Genomic DNA, 21,205 nt, shown 5'->3' on the forward strand with positions numbered 1-21,205 from the left:
GAGGTGCCGCGTTTCCCCTCTTTGTGCACTCGTTCCCTCCCGTGCCACATTGATCATCACAGGAGGGGCGCGCTCTCGCCGCCTTTGACTCCACGCCACTGAAGAACTGCCATGTATAATGTATTGAAGGGGGATGAAAGGCCGAGGCGCCCGTCGTCCCAATACCAATTTACAATCTGCCTCGCCAGCCGGGGCTAATCATATATTTGCACGTTGGGCACCAAGACATAAATACATAATTACGTGCTATCAGCGCACTGTTTACTAAACATGTTAAACAGTTTAGTCAATTCCTGACGTTTCCGACTTAAAAGCTGAATCTGTTCCCCGCTCGCCGAATCGCAGTTGACACAGCTGTCGCCTGCAACGGAATCGCTGTTGCCAGATAGCATTTCGGCGCATTCCCCCCTCACTCCCCGAGCTATTTGTAAGTTTGACTCCCAGCGAGCAACTGCAACGGGAATCTTTTGTTTCCATTATGCAGCAGTCAGTCAAGCTGAGGGGCCGTGTCCACAAACTGTCACCGCTGAGTGCCGCTAAGTACACGGACCACGCTTTTCCCACTCACTCCATCCCAGTCAGTTTGTCAGGGAACGAGAGGGAGAGAAAACCGGAGTTTGCACATGCGCCCCCGCCCCCACCCCACACACACACACACACCTTCACACACTTTCACTTAACTGTTCTGCAGGGTTACATGCGGGGAGGCAAGCCAGAATACAGAGTTAAGCATTCATTCAGTGACTGCCGCTTGCATGAATACCAAAAGGAAACTAAACGCTACTTCTGTTGGGCAAAGCTTTTCACCTCCTGCATCTCTGAACACGGAGGGGGGAAAAAAAAAAAAAGTTAGACATCTGGAAATAAAAGAAAACAGCTAAAGAAAGAAAACACATAAGGAGTGTACTGAAAGTAGCAACTTTTTTTTTTTTTTTTCTTTTTGAGATACAACTATTTACAGGTAACCAAAGACAATGTCCTTGAAACGGGTACAAACATTTTTTTTTGTCTCTTCCTGCAATTTCTGTTTTTCCAAACAACTCAGAAATATTGTATAAAATAAAAATATCAGCTCCAGGGAAAAAAGTAGTCTAAGCATTTTTAAATGTCCATTAACTGCTATGTACAGAGGTATTTACATTCTAAAATCCATTCAGACCAGAAGTTTGCAAAGTAATCGAACAGTAAACACAGTTGCAGTTATGCTCACTGCAGCCCTACAAACCAGAGAAAACCAATGTTTGTACAGGTATGGCTGTCATTCAAATCAGTGATCATACATGTGAGCAGTACAAGACAGAGGCTTTTCAAAAAGGTTATCACAGGTTGGTGTTTTTTTTTTGTGTGTTTTGCATTTTTTTTTTTCCAAAATTGACACTACAGTAGAATAAATAAAAGGGAGCTCAATGGATGATGGGATAATGTCACGAATGAACATGACGCTAAATGTGGCTGGACATACAGAGCAGTCATTCATTTCATTACCACGAGCGCTGAATGTATTTTTATTAAATACAGAAAGTTTCGGTCATTATCTGGCTTTAACCAGTTGAAGTGTTAAACTGAGTTTCCCCAAAGGGAGATAAACGAAAGCAATAGTTTAGCGGGAGAACTTCATCTCCAGATGAACTAACAGGTGGGATCGGGAGGTGGCCAGCGACAGAGGGAAGGTTCAGTCTGGAGTCGTAACATTTGTTCAGCGATACGCCGCCTGAACGTCATTCTCACAGCGGCGTTGTGCCAAGACGAATATGTATTGCCAACTTCCAGTCACATGCAGTCCATGTGTATGGCTAAAAATACGCTCACTCAGCAAAGGTTTTCAGCTCATTCAGCAAATTCTGCTCCTTTGAAGGATCGGGGGAAACTCTTAATGTGCAAAAGTCCCAATTATGCTACTTCCTCTCTGCGTGCACATCACAAATTAATCATTTATCTAGTTGCATGGGGATACGTGCCGTATGTCCAGCCACCAAGCCGTCACGCAGTACCGGGTTTAATCGAACATGAGGTGAAACTTTTGACATGAATGGCATCTCACAAGGTAAAGACTTTGCATTTACACGGGAGAAAGCATCGACTTAAATACTTAAAAATAAAACTTCATGAATTTTATGAGTTCAAAAGGAAGCACAACCATCATTCTGAGTAAGTAATCACATGTTATACGTGTGATTTAAATGCATACTGTAATTACACACAGATGAATTCATTAAAATTTAAATAATCTACATGAACTAAAAAAAAAAAAGAGGAAACAAAAAGGACCAGGATGAGAATGGGTGTGAAGGAAATCCACATTTCATATTAGCTTGTAATTCTGAACTTCCATTATCTAATAAATGAGGGACGCGTTCCTAAAATCAGCTTGTCACGCAGTGTTAATTTAAACAGGCAATCAAGATTCGAGGGAAACAAAAATGCCCACAGTGGAGGAAGAAAAAACAAAGGTTTTAAAAGATAATGAGCGAACACCTGCCCAAAGTTCACAAAAGAAAAGACAGAAATTAAATCTACAGAGTTATTTTCCCTTAAACATTCAAGCCAACTGCACACACATCAATAAATGGATGTATGCATTCAAAATCATTCCACACATGTTTACATAGAGAGACATCATTCCAACATCCATGAAGATGATTGTTTTTCATGCTAATCAATTATTTCACCCTTGGCTTGGATGTGGGTAAGCAGAGATTAACGCAGCGATCCAGAAAATTTGATTCGGGGGTTCAACACTCCAGCGTGAAACCAGAAGCAGAGGCGCGTGGCGGGACAGGAGCGCTGTCCTGAGCGGCCCGCTCCTGCCACCTCGACGCACCCGCAAGTCTGCGCCGTCCGTCTCGTCGGGAAATCCACGGATTACCGAGAAGCCTGGTGGACTGAGCCTCGCCTCTGTCTGCTTCCCACCTGAGAATGAACCTGGGACTGACTCCTAATGTGCCTGTTAGCCGAGAGAAACTGAAGAAATCTGCATGTCTGTCAGCTGTGAAGTGCTTTGGTTCAGGCTGTGCTCCAGAAAGGGAGTGACGCTCTGTGTGTGTCTGTGTGTGTCTGTGTGTGTGTGTCTGTGTGTGTGTGGGGGGGTGAGTGATTGTGTGTGTCTGTGTGCCTGCCTTGATCTGTTTGATTTGAGAGTGATCACAACATGGGCGATCAGTTTAAGTGCAGGGAATGCTGCTGGGACTCCAACGCCCCCCCACTGTGGCTACTGTTGGGCTGGAGGGACCAGAGTGGCCTGGGATCCCTCTGATCTGTGCAGTCGGAGAAGGAGTTCGCGGTAGTTGGTTGTTTGTTAACAGTGCTCCAGGTAGTCGATGACCCGTGAGATGGACTTCTGTCCTGTGGTGCCCATTGCACACTGTGTGGAGCCAAAGAAAGGAGAAACCAGAGTGTGAGAGCTCCATCTTCAGACACAGACAGTGGGGTTTTTTTTTTTTTTTTTTGCATGCTGAAGCTTCCTTTCAAACTGATGAAAACAGATGGTTCCAGTCTACAGTCCTGACAGCACGAGTCGCACTTAAAACAGCTGCAAAACACACATCTGCGGCTATAACTTGTGTATTTTTATCCTTGAATTATTCTTTAATGACGGCTCTGAATTTATATTAGTGGTTATGAGTACCTGAATTAGGTCGATTGGCCAAAAAATAAGGAAATATTTACTTGGTGGCATTTTATTCATCAATTTTGAATCATAAAGCCTGTTTTACCAAAGCAGAGAACCATTAGGAGCTGTGGAAGTGATTGTCGAGCAGCTATTGAGACATTTCAGATAAGCAACAATCATAGGGCCTTTCATAATAGTCTTCACAGCCATTTCAAACACTTTGCATGCGCCAGTCTTTTCATTACTGAAAATAAACAGAAATAAAAGCTTTCCTCCTCACTTGCTTTCAAGGGTTTCTGGGAGAAAAAAAAAAAAAAGAGAAGCTGAATAGAAGTGCACAAAAATTAAATTATTTGGAACTGAAGGGAAATATGAAATCCTGCTCGATCGCAAACCTTCAAACACTGATTTGCACATTATGTTCTAAAAACCTGAAACGGTCTTGCTTGACGTCTTTATGAGGATGGAATTAAACGGCCTTCTGTGTCTGCAATTCAGTTTCCACTGGAACCAAGTGTCAACATCTTCATGCATCAGTGATTGATGCAGCGCTGACCCTGAAATTCATACTCACAGTGAGGTTCATGAAACTCAAGAACTTCTTCAGCATTTCTGTCATGATGGAGAAATCCCCTTTAGGTAGATGCTCTCTTACAGTAGTCACATTTATCTGAGGACAGTGAAGCAGCAGCATTAGCATCCTTGTGAAAGGCACTAAAAGAAATCATTACTGCTGTGTACATCTGTGTTTGTGAGATCGTCACCTGGCTTCCCTGGCAGAGGCAACCCAGCAGCAGGGCGGTGTAGGAGGCAACAATGCTGTCCTCCATATGCTTGCCCGCATGCTGCAGAGCTACAGAAAACACAGAGAAACAACACTGGAGTTTACAATTACATTCCACACACACACACACACACACACACACACACACACACACACACACACACACACCACTTGGACAAGTTGAAGTGTGTGCTTCACTTACAGCCTGAAATCAAGCATCATTTTGGACATTGGGAAGAAACCAGAGTACTAATTGGGAAAACCACCAATGTGCACACAGGAAGAACATGCAAACCACACACAAAAAGCCCGGATTCAAACTTGAGACATTCTTTCCATCCAGTCAGATTTCATGTGCTGCAGGATGGTTCTGCATTTACTGTGGTCTGGATCATATTTTCATTTCTATTAGTCTCAGAGATATTGTGGAAAGTTTTAAGTCATAATTAGATAATCCACTGACAATTTTGTACACATCGTGCCCAATAGTAAATCAATAGTTAGCTTCTAAATTAGGGATGCACTGATCCACATTTTTTTTCCCACACTTCTGATCCGATCCTGATACAGATATTATTCCAATCCCAGAGCTCTGTTCTCTTTATGGTTGATTTTATGAGGCTATAATAAACTTCTCTCTACAGTAAAGTATGAAATGTATGACCCTAAAGGCAACTTGAGGTAAGTGTAAGGCAACACAAGAAAGCCAGAAAAACAGAAAATCTATTAACAAGAAAACCCCTTACTGAAAACAAATATACGCCACTGAGGGTTTCAAACTGACAGTCGATACTTATTCAATTCCAGACAGATACAAAGCATAAACTTCTCTAACACAAACCCTCTCCAGATAAAATACAAAGGGCTGATTCATCTGAACAGCAGAAATTAGGTTCATTCTTGCTCATGTTGCAGCAACGAATCAAAGTTTTTGAAATAAAGGAAAAGTGCAACAAGTGTAAACATTCACGCTCAAACAGCCGACGTGTTGTCATGAAAAGTTAGCGAGCCACAGTGCTACCAGCGGCTCCGGCAGCTGGATGCAAAATGCTGAATGGATTTTCTGAACGGAAAAATCCGATCCACGAATTAAGTTTTATCAGAACCAGATACCGATACTTGATGGGATCGGCCCCATCCCAATTCTAGGTTTCTCTACAGATTTCGTGCTATTTTAATTTTCTGACCAAACTGAACATTTAAGCCGAGGTTGCGTTGTGTGTCGATATGAGACAAAGAGGTGAGCATGCAAGAGAGAAAAAAAAAATAGACGCTACAAAGCAGTAAAAAATGAGAAAAAAAAAATCAATGTCAATGACAAAGGGTGTTTTTTCCATTATTTCAAAGCAGCTGCTCACAGGAAATACTGCTACACTGAGGAACACAGGTCCTGTTGAGCAGAAAGTCATTTGTGTGGAGAAAAATAAAACAAAAAAAACCCTTTATGGCATACATGGAGTCAAAGCAGCTCTCTAGGATACATGCAAGCAAACGTTTCTCATCAACAATCGAGAGGACACGAGGCCCAGAGGACTTCAGTACAAATCGCTGGTAGGAATGAAACAAAACGGCTGGGGTGCCGTTAATAAAAACATCCAAAAAGAAACTGCTGGAGCTGTCAAACAAAGTTGTGTGGACTGATGAAACAAAAATCAATCCCTTCAACATGAAGGGGGAAGTGAGAAGACTCAAAAAATGTCAGCGTGGCGTTGCTTCTGTTGTAGGTTGGAGATGTATGACTGTCAGCGCTGCTCACATGTCGGCAGTCATTGATGATTTCACTGCGGCTGACAGAGGCAGTCGGATGAATGCCAGAGAGCACAGGAGCACATTCAGCCAAACGCATCAAAACTAATTAGACCGCATTTTATCATTCGGCAGGACGGTCAGACGGACAGCAAAGAGCAGCTTTCCAGGATGGACGCGTCCGATATCCTCAACTGCTTCAATCAATCAGCTCAACCTCGTCTGAGTCGACCTGCTGAATTCACTCTGCAACTCGCAATCCATTAAATACATGCAGATCATGAGCGATGCGTGGTAGTAGTTAGTCTTAGAATGAATGCTAAGTACGAGTTTGATTCAGAAGTCTTCATGTTCTATTTCAAATCATCCATCTTCCAGGCGAATTAATCCTGCACAGGGTCGAGGGGTCGTTGGTTTCAGTCCCCACACACACACACACACACACACACACACGCTAAAACACTGTACCATCGTGCATGGCGAAATAAAATCTATGCCATTAAAAATTTTATCAGCTAAACTTTTTTCTGATATGGTCCTTGTAAAGGGACGGTGTCTTTAAGCGGACCAAAAAAGTTTTTTAGACAATGTGCCTTTTTTATGCTCCATCTAGTCACGGTCTTTTGTGTTCGGCTGCAGAATTCATCAATACATTTTTTTTTTTTCCTGTGTCTTTATATAACATTCTGAAGACACTGCTGCAGTTATCAAAAGTTTCTGCATGGTAGCCACAGAATATCTCTGAGACTTCAGGCTTTAGAGTTGAAATTCACAAATCACATTACAATTTAAACCACTGAGTCTTTCAATGCCTCAAAGTCATTTTAATTCAGTTTTTTTTTTCCCCAATTACAATGGCCACATTAGAATAGGGTTTGCATTTCTCAATATGCAATTCACAAAATTAAAACATTATGAAGCACATTAAGTTCACTGTGAATTCCTTGTTTTTTCACCATGGATTCGAATCTATGGACGATTGACTTTCACAGCAGATCTAAATCACAGACGCAAGCATCATTATACTTCTGCCTCATGAGCATTAAAGTTAAATGTGAAACAAGTAATGCGCATTGTGTGTCATCGTTGGCAGCAGTGGAATGATCTCATAGTTACTGCACGACTTTGTACTTAACATGTCACAGCGTATCCACAGAAGTCTGCTGAGACTTGGGAAAAACTGTGAATGTTGGGGAAGGAACTTTTTGATATCTGTCTGAAAATCTTCAAAAAGCCCTGAACAGTTAAAGCTGAGGGGGTGGGAATCGGCCGCTTCAGGTTGAAATATGGGAAGTCCACTCTCCAAATCAGTTTTCTTTTTTTGGGTTTTCTGTGACTAATCGGCACATCAATTCAGCAGTCCTGGGTGTGGACTTCATTTAAAAGCTTCTATAATTTGGTGGTATGCTGCAGTTTAGTGGGCCTGACACATTAACCACTTTTTCTTCCTCTAACCCTAATTAGTTGAGAAGCCAAGAAAAAAAAAAAAAAGTAATTAGGCAGTCATTATGCAGAAATCACTGCTGGTGCATTAAGCACATTTATTTAGATTAAGATTTCAGCCAAGGCTAAAAGCAGCCTCTCTCACAGACACACAAACAACTTCAGAAACAAACATGCGAGCCTACCTTTATTTAGGTCCAACTCTTCATCTTCTTCCTCTTTCTTTTCAGCTTGGCTGTCGTTGTTGGTTTCAGATGCCACCCACTGGATCTCTCCCGACGTCTCTTGCCACTCTCCACTTTGGTCCAACGCCGGCTTCGGGGCTTCACTGATGAGGTTGTCAGTCTTCGCCTCTGCCAGGATGGCAGCAGCCTCCCTCTCGAGGAAGAGCTGGGATTCAGATGGAGATAAACACATGTGAACTTCAACTTCAAACCCTAATCGGTCTCACGGGCCTCATAATATTATAATTCAAAGACTTTGAAAGATCTAAGAACTTCCGTTTTTCATTCTGAGGTCAGAAGAACAGATTTTAAGTCTTGAGGATGAAGAGTTCATCTCCCGTTTGTTCAAAATGACAAATGAAGCAAGAACATTGAAATAATGTTAACCATAAAACAAGAGAGTAATTAAAATGACTTGAGGACCCATCAGTTGTATTTTACAGGCACACCTGGCAAACAATTACAGATTTGTGCGTTTACAACAATGCACAAACAAAACAAATCTGTATACCAACTGTTCAAATATTCATGAATACACTAACAGGCTTCCTACCTTCACCAGGGCTGCCAAAGCACCGGAGGATTTGGGCTTGTCAGGCCCGTCTCCCTGACTCGCGGCCGTGCTCGGTGCTGCTGACTGGGCTGCTGTGTCCGATTGTGTCGGGTCAGCAGACTGTATCAGGCTGTCTTCCAGGCAGGTGTCGTCGATGGTGTACTCCATGTCCACCAGACAGTGCCGGTTCCTGGAGCTGTACTCCACAAGGTTAATTAACAAACCCAGGCCCTGGTAAACACAACAGAGCACACATACAAATGTAAGTGCGGCATACAGACACTGTCGACAGCTGTGATGTCGAAGAGACGGTTTGTTTTCCCAGGGAATCTCACCAGGACTCGCACGTCGAAGCGCTGCTCCTGAGGGATGTAACGCGGCACCCGGAGGACGCAGTTGAGCGCAGTCACTATTAACTGCTCCTGCTCACCTGTCTTCGTGCTTCCCCACTCTGCACACAAAAGGAGCGTCTTTAGGACACCCTGCTCATATTGGTTGACAGGATATTACTGCGCATTTGATGGTAAACGGACCATAAGGCCAACATGATGGCTGAACTGGCAACATTTAAAAGACTAAATCAAGATGCGACATAAGTCTACTGATCTTGCAATGAGTTGAGCATCATTATGAATATGTTGTATTATAAACTAAGAGGGATGCACTGACGCAGATACCAGTATATATACCAGTCACCAGGAGTACAACATGAGCAGCTTAACCATTAGTGGCATTTGGACCAGCAGAGTAACATCAATGCATGGCTCCAGTAGCGCCACGATGTGCTACGTTGCTCAAGAGTTCCGGGGCTCACTACATTTCACGTTATTAAAGTAAGACTGACGCACTCATCCACAGTGAGCCGTGGCATGCGTGCAGCATTGACGCAGACATTGTTCACTGCGATGTGCAGCTCAAGGTTAGCGCTCGCACTCGTCCTTTAAAAAAAATGTAATTAGCACATCCCGAGTAACACATTACCGAACCATTTTCATTACTACGTCAAAAAAAGAGGAAAAAAAGAGAAGCAACTACATGAAGACAAAAGCAAAGGTTGTAACAGGGGATACCATTATCGTGAGTCAGGTTGAGCAGCACTCCAATGACAGCTCTCATGCAGTCCTCCACTGCCTTGCCCACATTACTGAAGCTGCAGTGGGGGAGTGTTGCGCCAGATGAGGACACCGAGCTGTTGTTTAATGCCCTGCTGTACCGCTGGATCATGTCCTCACAGTAACGCAAAGCTCTGTAGAAATTAAGAACAAGATATTGATTGGGAAAAAAAAAAAAAAAAAAGCACAAAGACAAGTGTGATAGCAGGAATCTCTGTAATGGAAAAATAATTACAAAATGTATCACGGCTCTGCTGTGTCCCCCAAAACAAATTAATATTGGTGCTTATCCAAAGTTAAAGGTAAGATTCAACGTAGCCTATAATTCATAATTGGTATCTGGAGAAGTCCCAGTGCTGATATTTTCAAACCAGTCTTCCATTTACGGGGTATTTTGTAATAGTTTTTCATTAACAGATATAAAAGTTAAAAACCCATACCACCATAACACCCTGGAGACAGTTGTTCTTTATGATGGGGAAAGTGATGTTACAAAAACTACGAAGGTAAACTGAATGAAATGTTGTAATAACGGTGGCTGCCTCAGTGTGAGTCTGTGTTCAGTCAATAATCGCTTCAAGCGATAGCTGCTGCTCACCTGGCAGAAGAGACAATGAGTTGTGAGTCTTTGTAGGCAATCAAGTAGCCCTGGTTTTCAGGGTTCTGCACTGTCACCTGTTGGCAGGAGATGAAAGAGAAATTAAATCAATAGAGGGGAGAGTACAATGAAAGGCTCCAGTAAGAGTCAAGGGAGACAAAATGAGGAGAGACACTTATGTTTGGCTCAGACGTTTGATCAATGGCGTTTTGGGAGAGATAGTCTAATAAGAGCCGCTCAGTGTTTTAAACAATGCTTTTGATTAGGTAACAATAAAAGTTATCAGCCAATTCACAGCTCACTACTCAATTACTCTTGTCCTTGAGTGTCACTCTGGTATGACTTTGGGAAGCGGGAGACACTGAATAGACAGAACTGTACTTACACTTTCAAGCACTCTCAGGCATCTCTCAGCTCCCCATAACGACGCTACAAGGTTCTCCTTGTCATCCTCTTGGCTCAGGTTCTGCACACACTCTTTCACTGCGACAACAAAGACGCGACAGGTGACTACAGCACCTCTTTTACAGCTGCACCAGAGTGAGCAGCTTTGACATTTCAAAGGCATTCGAGCACATGCACAATCCACAGAGTCAAGTAAGCCAATTGATTTTAGTGCATGAAGATGATCAGGAAGACCGCATGACGCTCACCTTTGTCTACGATGTGGTCCAGGCCTCCGAGGAGCCGCAGCTCTTCTTTGAACCAATCCCCGGCTCTCTTGGAGGTCAGCGAGAGCAGCGTCTCCATGGCAAGGTGGCCAGTCTACACAGAGAAAACATGTGGCACCCTTTAATTAGACTTTCAACACAAGGATTATAGGAACGCTGTGAGGATATCCTTTCAAATGACACCTTCTGCAGCAAGGGAACATCTGAGAAGCATTACCAGTCATTTTATCAGCTGGTTAATATCGTGACTTCTTATGATATTTAGATCAGTAAAGACAATGTTTTCCGGGAGAAAAAGACATTTAATCTGTGAAAGTGTCGTTTATAATCAGGCTCATCTTATTTTCAGATCATAGCAGTGGGTTTCCATTTTGACATAAAACTAATTTAAAACACACTAATGGGAATTCAGAAAGAAATCCACTATATTTCAACAAGGACAAGAGCATAAATGTCTTTAAATACATTAATTTGTACTCCACTTAAACTGACAGCTCAGGATTATAGACTGGTGAATAGTTCAAGGAAACAAGGACACACAAATAAACAACACCTATTGAGTCCATTAATTAGATTCAGTTTTCACTGAAACGTTTATAATCACGCCATTTTAAAGCACAGCTTGAAAAAAAAAGCCGAATGAATTTGACAAGGTCATTACTGAAACTCAAATATCCACACGATTTATTTGTTGACGACCCACCGTGATGTTTTCCAGGTCAAGGTGCTTGTTGTGCACCGTCTCACAAAGCTTCCGGATCTTCTCCTTGACCTTCGCCACCTCCTTTGCGGTCAGCTGGTCCTCCTGGCCCGAGTAGTCCTGGTCCATCTCCAGCAGCTTGATCATCAGCTCCAGACACGCCCGGTCCAGATCCATGTTCAGACGATCCCGACTCAGAATGTACATGAGGGCAGCCGTGCACAGAGCGAGGTTCTGGTAGGATGAGGTGAGGGAAGATAGATACTGATTTGAGCGGGCTTGACTACTAATGAATCATCATCGGTACAGAAATGCTTGAATTAGGTGGGATGAATTCCACAGCAGGGGAATAACTAAACGGAGTTGAAAGTTTTTTTCCCCACTTGATATTCATAAATCAAGAAAAGATGACTGCAACTCTGGTAAAACCATCCAACTTGAATGAAATGACTGAATAAATTCTGACCTGTTACATTATTCAACATCTTTCCCATTAAGTAAATACTACAAATGTGCAGATTTAAACCAAAAACCCATTCTTTAAATTCGCCATGGCAGGAAGACTTCAACGCTGCTCTGTAAAGTGAAAGCAATGCTTCAAGCTGCCAATTTAAGAAACAACTCAGCAATAACAAGCAGGTGTGGGTGCATCTAGTCAGAAAAATCTATATCAGGCTTAAACAGGGGTGTCAAGCATAAGGTCCGTGGGCCAAGACCAGCATGCAAGAGGCTCCCATCTGGCCAACCAAACCACCAAGCAAACAGTGCAAGTTTCAACGAAAATAATAATAAAAGAAAAAAAAACTTGAAACACATGGGCTACAGTACACAATAATAACAAAAAAAAACCTGAAATATTAGGGGAACCCCCTTGTACGATCTGTGGTGCCAACAGTTAAGCTTAGATTATTCAATAGCTGGGAGCAGATGCTGCTCATCAAGGCTTCATACTTGATAGAAATGTAAAGGTTGAGTGACAAAATAAACAATGAAAGCAGTAATTATTCAAAAGTGGCAAACATCCCCATCTGTTGCAGCGTCCTACCATCTGTCGCACCTTACATCATTTTGAGAAGCTGACAGGAATTAACAAAAATAAATAAATTAAAAATAAAAATAACCAATGAAAGGGCCAGGTGAGGTAATGTGAAGGGTTCAACTGACCGGGTGCTGCGGAGCGTCGCTGAGCATTTTGAAGACCTGGGCCACTTTTCCTCTGGCTCGCAGGTGCATCCTGAAACTGGGCATGGCACACCGGGTGGCCAGGCTGATAATACTGAAGAATGAATAAAGACGACAAGACGTTGCTCACACGAGATACAACATGGCACCGATCATCATGCATCATAAAAATGTGTACTATTCCATCACAAGTGTGTTCAATTTTGCATTTCTGCTGGCTAATACTAAAAAGGAGACCCGGTTTTCTGCAGGTTTTTTAAGTCCAAGCATGGATTCCATTTTTACAGACAAACAGGCTACATGCTTCATCTTGGCCTATTACTCCAACAGAGGGTGAAAACAAAACAGTAGATGCATGAGCACGAAAGGACAGGGAGGAAGAAAAATATAGATGCACATACTGTCTTTTGCGAAGCCTCGGGCTATCTTTGACTTAATTTAAAAAACAATGTTATTCATTGAATCTCTTAGAAATATATTAACTTTGAATTGCTCCCTCTTTGTTGCTCCCTGTAGATCGACTGTTGTTTTATGAACAACATTAAGTGCCGGGCGCTTGCGCCTTTCATCCTACTCAAAAATCTACTTAGTACACAGGGCCATTATTGTGACACTGGAGAGAAAAAGATTACAAGACAGACTTGGAGAATTTGAGTGCTCCAGTGTAAAATGTCACAAAGAAAGAGGTGTCGAGAGTATTCTTACACGTACCTAAGGCATCGCGTGTTGAGCGGCTGACTGCTCTTCAGTCCCGTCTCAAGGTACTCAAAGTCATCTGTGAACTCTTGATTCTCTCCGAACTCCACCACATCATTAAAGTGTTTCACATGCTGCACCACCGTGTACAGCTGGCAGAAGGGGAAACGGGTTAATTACAGTGAACCGGGAATCGATACATCTGTCCACAGATACAATCAGCTCGTTGAAACGTGCATATACAAAACAGCAGGAGAATCATTCCCACCGGTAAATTCCCCTATTAGTTCTATCCCCAGCAATTGCTGACTGTGTTAATATCCCCCATCAATAACAGCTCAGCAGGTAGCGTTCAGGCCTAATCAGTATTTGGCTCGGTATGTTTATTCGATCAACAGTTATGTCATGAGTGGGCTCAGCGTGTCACAGAAGGGAGGACCTGAGTTTAGGACTGCAGCAGTGTGAGGGAATCTGTGACTAACAAGCTTTTCTGGGTCCAGAATGCCCACCTGTTAATACTGAAAGCTGCACCAGGGGCTTAAATAACAGCAACAGTCCTCTAATCCACCAAAGGTTCACAAAACTATTTTCAGTTTGCGTGGATCAAACAGGTATATTGATTTTACTGTGTAACCTGTACAAAACTGCAAAAAGCTGATGGACTGGGCACATAAAAAAGCTTCTGAATCAAGTTGATTACAGGAAAGAAATAAAAATAAGAGTTCTTCCACATTTGCTGTGACCCTTTACTCTGCGGTGAGGAAGAATTAATCCTCCAGTATGCTTTGGACTCACCTCCTTATGTTCTTTTCTGCATTTGAGCGTTGTGACAATATCCTGGTTGGGTCGTGTGGGGATGGTCTCCGTCTTAATGACTTTGGGTGGTGGTGGAGGGGCTTTGAACACGCCGTCATCTTTATGGGAGTTGTTGTCCTTGCTGCCGCTGCCGCCGCCACTGCCGCTGCCACTGCTGCTGCTCGATAAAACGGCCTAAGGAAGAAAGAAAGAAAGGAAACGGGGCTCAAACCAAAGCAACAAAATCTGTTTAATGACATGTCCACAAGATTTACCACAGCTGAACAGTCTGTTAAGCACAAAAGTATTTAATAAGAGCTGTTAACAGATGTCAGCTGAAGCAGTGTAAAGTTAACAACAACTTTTAAATCCCAGTTGCCAGAATCATTAGCTCGTCTCTCGGCAAAGATTATTTCCATAGAGACAATTCCACACTGAATGTGAGCGTAAAGCCTGGTTCACTTGTCTGGAAAAATTATTCTATGCGAACAGCAGTAAGGTAATTATAGTAATTACTGCAAGACTGTGGACTACTAAGACACCAGTAAACAATGTCGTCAATTGTAGACAGTAGTTGATTGGGGAATTCTGTTACCAAACGGTACTAGTTATTAGAGGTTGCCTTACATAGTATCTCTTCATTGTGTTTGCTTTCTTTGCACACAAAATAAAAACAGGAATTTAAAGTAAGAACTTAAAATGGAGGTAATGAAGCCTTTATAGAGCACCTGCCAAAATATGTAGGAAATTAAAGATTTAATCCGAGGAAGATATTTCCTGACTCTTCACTTTCATGAGGAACTGAAGTAAATAAATATTAACACATTGATACTAATTCAGATTCAATAAAACATGTCCCACAGTTACTGGGATTCCATCATTCATAAACCAGTGCTCTGCAACCTGCGGCTCTTTAGTCCCTCTGTCCGTGAAGCCATGATACATTAATAAATATTTAAATTTTTTTTTAATTATTATATGATTCTTCACTCTTAGTTTTAAATGAATTCAAAAAAGGTACTAGAAAATTTGGGAAAAACAGGTCAAACCACAAGAAATGGGGGAGAAAAAAAAAAAGATAGAACGGCGTAAAAATCTGAAGTTTCTCCAATTACTAACATAAGAAAATTAAATAGGGTAGGAAAACAGCATCCAAAACGATTTAAAGGAAGATAAAATCGCAAAAATGTCAAAACCGTCAAAAAAACAGGCTAAATGTAATAAAAGGCTCTATTCTGAACTGTAGCTAAAAAATCATGAAGATATAGTTTTTGTCTGTGCATAAGACCAAATATGAAACCTCATAAGCTGCATTCGCCTCATTTTAATGGTTAAATGTGGTTTATATCCCCAGAACAACTTGACTAGACGGGAAGTCACTAAAATGGCTCTTTTGGTCACAAAGGTTGCAGACCCCTGGTCTAAACTGTAGTATAAAAGGGCCAAATTTCTGAAGTGTATTGTCCTACAAGATGGTATTTGCAGAACAGTTATCCAATATATAACTCACCTGAAAGTCAACTCAAGTAAATCTCTTTTGGCTTGATTGTAAATACAGGACCACTGATTTATACACAATAGTTCTATAATATGTTGTATTTGGTAACAGGCAGCTTAAATTTGATTTCATAGATGAAGCTGGGATCAATAACTTTATTTTCTTGGTTTCTTTTCCCTCAAATAAATAAAACTGACTAAACCCAGTAAGAATAGTGGGATAAAATAGGGGATGTCCTCATTTCAAACAATTCTCCAAGTCTCTGCTGCACCAATCAGCATTTGGCACAACTATATAATACACCAATTATCAATAACTTAATTCCAGGAGTTTGAAAGACAAGGAAAGGAATGTAGAAGTTGATAAATGTAATAATAGGTTTATGTCAAACATCTTACCGGGGCAGTCTGAGATCGTGACAGCGGAGGCACGGGTATCTCTTCAGGCTCGGGTTGGTTCCAGTGACGAGCGTTATACACAGCTTTGGCAGGGGACTGAAACAAACAGATATAACAACTGAACTGATTACTGAGAATTAATTATTGTCAACATGAAAAAGCCTCACACCCAAACACATCCCTCCTCTCCAAAACAGATCTTGGAACATTACAAACTCTTACTGTGGTGAAATAATGCAACTAAACACATAAATACTGCAACTTGCAATTAGGTTGATAGACTAAGACAGCAAACAGCCTTGGTGGAGAGCACAACAGTCCCCAAGCAGCTTGAAACATTTCCCGAAAATGACACGTTGTACGAGTCAATTACGCATTACAAAGACAATGTACGGAGTTTTGTCGTGGACGTAGATACAGCATACACAGAGCTACACAAATAACCCAGAGCCAACGCAAAACATGACCCAGACTAACAGAGCGAATGCGAGTAAAAACACAAAATATCACAAACTTGCCAAATTGGAACTGAGATATTGGATAAATAGAGCTGTGACCAAGAGGTGAAACTCAGATCTCCTTCACACGGGAGACCAACATTGTGTGCGTGCTGCTTAATGCGCATTAAACCAATTAATGTGAAACTGCTGTCAGGAGTTGGACCCGGCGCATCCCTGTTGAGAGCCACAATTCTTCACCTGTAAGTTTCACCCTATGTGACTGCTGAATCACAGGAGGTACATTACATAAAGTGACATCCACATGAATGTAGGCTTCAGTTTAGCTGCTTTTCTGCCCACTTGCTCCAGTTTTCCCTGATGCTCTCCACTCTCGCATTATCTCAGCCTATTTTTGGATCAGCTCGGTATTTCGTTACACAACTGTCATTTAAACATCAATACACCAAGCTGTGTTAGACCTGGGATAAAACCCTGGCGAGAAAGAAGTTCATTAAGTACATGAGATGATCCACGATGACCAATCAGTAGGTTCTATTTCAAAGATTGAATTGCTATTCTTGATTCGAGAGTTCTGACCTTGCTCAAGCTGACGTGCATTAATTCAAAGCAGCTATATAATTCACGATACAAAATTAACTGTGATTGACAGCAGAAAAAAAAAACCCAGATCCTCTCTTGTATAATTACATACCTTCTTGGGTCCACTGAAAATCTTCTTCAGTCCACTGCCTCCATCCTTGGATTTGTCACTTGACTTGCCCGAACGTCCTCTCTGCCCATCAGCGCCACCGGGACTCGAGTCATCAGAGAAGTCAAAAGCATCTGTTGAAAGGAACAGATTGTTCTTTAACACGAACCACAGGATCTTTGAGGCTGCCCGCGTTAAAATGTTTCTTAAAAGCTGATGTATTAAACTCGAAGTGGAAAACAGAGGAGCCTACCTGTGTTGCTGCTGGCCTGGCTGTCCTGAGAGTCACTAGTATGGGGACTGTCCACACTGGAGCTCAGAGCTGCTAAAGCTGCTGCGGCCTTCTTGGCTTTCTTCTCTTTGGCCTGAGAGCTCTCGTCATCGCTGTCACTCTCACTCAAATCATCAAAGCCAAAGTATTTGATCTTGTAGCTACTCTTTCCTGCCATGCTGCCCTCAGAACCTTCGTCGCCCCCCTGGTCCTCTTTGTCCTCAAAGCCAAAGAACTCCAGCTTGGTCTCAGTCTTGGTCTTCTTAGTTTTTGTCTGGGTGGGCCTGAACCTACAAAAATACAGGGTAAAATGTAGTTATGGTTTCACTGTTGTGCTGAATTCAATGTTGGAAAGCATAAACTGCAGGAGAGCCAGAAATGAAAATTACTCTTTTAGACAAAGCAGGGGGAGGGAAAGGTTTATGATGTAGGTACCAGAAAATTAATCTGGCTGAATGAATAGAAAATGTATTTCAAGTCTAATTATGACAAATAAACAGACAAAACAATGACACTATGTGGAAACCTACAAGGTATTAACATTCTCCTGATGACGGTGTCTAGAAACATTCGACCTATAGAGCTTTCACTGAAGATATTTCTTTTGTACTTATTATCATTCATGTCTACTCAGCAAGGCTGGGTGCTTTGACATTTCATGCAGCGATAATGACAATGACATACCCATCAAGGTGTAGAGAGTACACATTTGCACAAGCCTCTGTCATCCTGAGTTGTTTTGATATAGCTATCATAGAAATAGACTTAATATTCAAGTAGGAAACCAAGTCTCTCTCTCTCCTGCTGTCCTTGATTTAAATTCAAACTGACCTGCCTGTCAAAAACTATGGAAAAGAAAAACAGCAAGAAGGTGCACAAACCTTAAACTTCTATCAAAAACTCTGCATTTTGAGAACCAAAAAAAAAAAACATACATATACACAAGGACGGTAAAACTAATTCCAATATTACAAATCCCCACCATTTGGGTAGCAAGAGAAATAAATGTTTTAATATTAAGATATCAAATTCAGACCAGTAGAAGTACATTAGACCTACCTGGTAGGTTTGGGTGGTGGTGCATCAGACTTCTTCTTCATCTGGCCTGCTTCTCCAATGTCAGCAGGCGCAGCTGGGGTGACCAGCTCATCCATACTTCGCTCTATGGAGTCTTGGATAGTGACATTACACACAGACAGGCAGGACGGGTGGAGAACCGTGTAATCCCGCACCCGTCCGCCACCCCTGCCTGCAGGCTTGGCTGCTGTTTTACCAGTGGTGGCGGCACCACTTGCACCGGCAGAAGCAACGCTGTTGGGTTTATCTTGGGCACTGGCTGCGTCAGTGGGCTGGTTGCTATTGTTTTCAGCAAGTTCAGATGACATTTTACCATGCCGGCTGGGCCGCTGGTATTTCTTGCAATTTGAAGCCCTCAGGGTAAATGGGGAAGGGGGAATGTTGTCAACTGGCTCAGGTGGAGGCTCAGTGGGGGGCTCCGCTTCTGCACTTTGCATCTCTTCTGACGGCAGACCATCATATGAGGAAGGGGCCTGAAAGTCTCTACTACCACCTGGTGCATCAGTGGAAAGCTTAGAGGTCTCACCACTGGTAACGGAAGCAACATTCTGGGACACCGAGAGGGTCTGATTATCAGAGCGGACTGTGTTTGAGTAGGAGGTCACACCAGCAGGTTTTTGGTTGCTATCAGATGCACTTGTGTACCAGGGTTGGTTATTTTTAACAGCCTTCTCCTCTGATATTTGCTTACCTGTGAACAGAAATAAAATTTCACTCAATAACTCTGCCGAAAAAAATATGAATTGACATGCACACAGCAAATAATACATGTTTTGAAATATTACAAAAGAGGCAGCAGCTTTGCAAGACTGAGATAAGTTTGTTTAAGGATTGATTACTTACTTGTGAAAGTAGCCGTTGAACTTGCAGGGCCATGAGTAGAAGTCGCAACAGCAGTAGTGGTTGCTGGCACTGTGGCCGTCTTTGTTGCACTCCCTTCACTGACATTGCTCTGGGACACACTGTGAGAAGTTACAGTCTTGGACTCATCATCACTGTCGAACCCAAAAGGGTCTTCCTCGTTGTCACTGCCCTCGAGCCTGGGCCTCTTGGAGAGCTCGGACACATCAGATTTTAACTGAGGCCTTTTGCCTCCCAACTGAGCTTTGTAGGTAGTCTCTCCCCATTTGGTGGTCAAAGAGGGCTTTTTATTGGAAAAGACCTCTTCAAATTTTGAATTAGCCTCACCTCCCTTGCGGTTGTACGTTTTGCCAAATCTTGATGTCATGTCGGCTTCTTTATTTTACATATTCCCTGCGAAACAACAACAGAGAGAGATTATTTAACGTGTCACAAATTCCCTGCAGCACCGGGACATTAATTGCTGAAATAAAGAAATTAGTTAAACTCGTAGCAATACACAGTCACATTAATATCTATGAACAGCACCATTTATGCACAGTTCCATTTAATGAGAACCACATTTTGCCAGTACTTTAAGTAGACAGTAAGAATTTAAACATGATTTCAGCAAGGTGTCTCAATGCACGCGCAAAAAAATCACTTGATGTTTGAAACAGCTACACAACTCGACTCGTCCTACCAAGAACAGAATAGGCCAATGCACCAACAGACAGGTTGTGCAGCTGAAAGTTAATCCCACATCATGGACAAGAAACACTTGTGTTTGCCAGCACCAAAGATTTAGGTTAGGATTTACAACAGACTATATTTAATTAGAAATATTTCTTTGAAAAAAAAAAAAGCTTGATCCATCCATAGACCAACCCTTCCAAATGAAAAAGATATTTGATAATAAATTGATTAAAAGGTGTGTTATCAATGAGGTTTAATAGACAACTGTCAGAGGACTGATGGAAAATGGAGCACACTATGTTTTGCAACCACAATGACTGAACGATGAAATAATGATTTTAGCGTTTGATAAGTAGCTACCTTATCATCAGGAACTTGGATTAACTGCATTCACTGCAAATGAACTTTACGAGGAACTTCGGCGATATTAGGCAAGCCGATGTGACAAACTTGTGTCAACTGTTGACGGTGCATAGCCTACGAAGTTAGCATGATTAGCTTGCTAATCTATAGCCGGGTATCTTTCAAAAGCATTAGCAGTTCAAATGAATTGAGTAGATGGTCAAATTTAAAGTTCATAAAGTAACTTTAAAAAAACTTTAACTTCATTGCATGGATTACCGGCATGCATGCAACTCACCTGTATGTATTAACTCCAGCTCGGCCTGCTACAAAGTTAACTGCTGTAAACTTAGCTATTAGCCTTTAGCTTTGCTAAGTAGGCTAACCCGAGTCTCCTGTTTACATTTCTCCCCCGACTGCAATCACGCCTATATGCTCGAGTATTAAACGCGCAAGTCATCTAATAATGCACTGAAAATAAAGCATGGACACATAATGATCAGCCAAGCACACTCCGTTACCTTACAACTCCAGCGACGAGCTAACCTTGTTTCTTAGCCAGCCGGCTGGGCCTGCACTCCTTCCCGCACACAAACCAAGCGGGTAAAGTCCGTCAAACGCGACGGAAACACCGCTACAGGCGCATATCTGTCCCGAAGGCGACCGCGAAGCGATGTCTGTTTCCAGAGACACGCGTCTTGAGCTCCCTGGCAGCTAATACAGTCTGAATGTAAAGAACATTTCGGACTTTTTGCATTTAGTAGTGCTACTGACGGCCATTAAAATATCCCCTCCCTCCTCAATGCTTGGCGAGACCCCC

General features: G+C 42.2%; 1 protein-coding gene across 1 annotated transcript; it reads right to left on the minus strand.

Annotated features, from left to right (window-relative positions):
• Positions 1-907: 907 nt before the first annotated feature.
• Positions 908-21,205, minus strand: wapla (WAPL cohesin release factor a). Its single transcript, XM_030106406.1, has 20 exons — positions 20,907-21,205; positions 19,351-19,761; positions 18,490-19,198; positions 17,413-17,720; positions 17,163-17,293; positions 16,011-16,106; positions 14,115-14,309; positions 13,335-13,471; positions 12,606-12,717; positions 11,445-11,675; positions 10,724-10,835; positions 10,456-10,553; positions 10,071-10,147; positions 9,431-9,606; positions 8,696-8,811; positions 8,361-8,591; positions 7,769-7,973; positions 4,375-4,463; positions 4,185-4,280; positions 908-3,361 (listed from the first exon to the last, which is right to left on the minus strand). The coding sequence occupies exons 2-20, from the start codon at positions 19,733-19,735 to the stop codon at positions 3,296-3,298; spliced, it is 3,570 nt and encodes a 1,189-aa protein (XP_029962266.1). The 5' UTR covers positions 19,736-19,761; positions 20,907-21,205; the 3' UTR covers positions 908-3,295.

The sequence above is a fragment of the Salarias fasciatus genome, chromosome 13 (genome assembly GCF_902148845.1).
Source record: "Salarias fasciatus chromosome 13, fSalaFa1.1, whole genome shotgun sequence".
NCBI classification, from domain to species: domain Eukaryota; kingdom Metazoa; phylum Chordata; class Actinopteri; order Blenniiformes; family Blenniidae; genus Salarias; species Salarias fasciatus.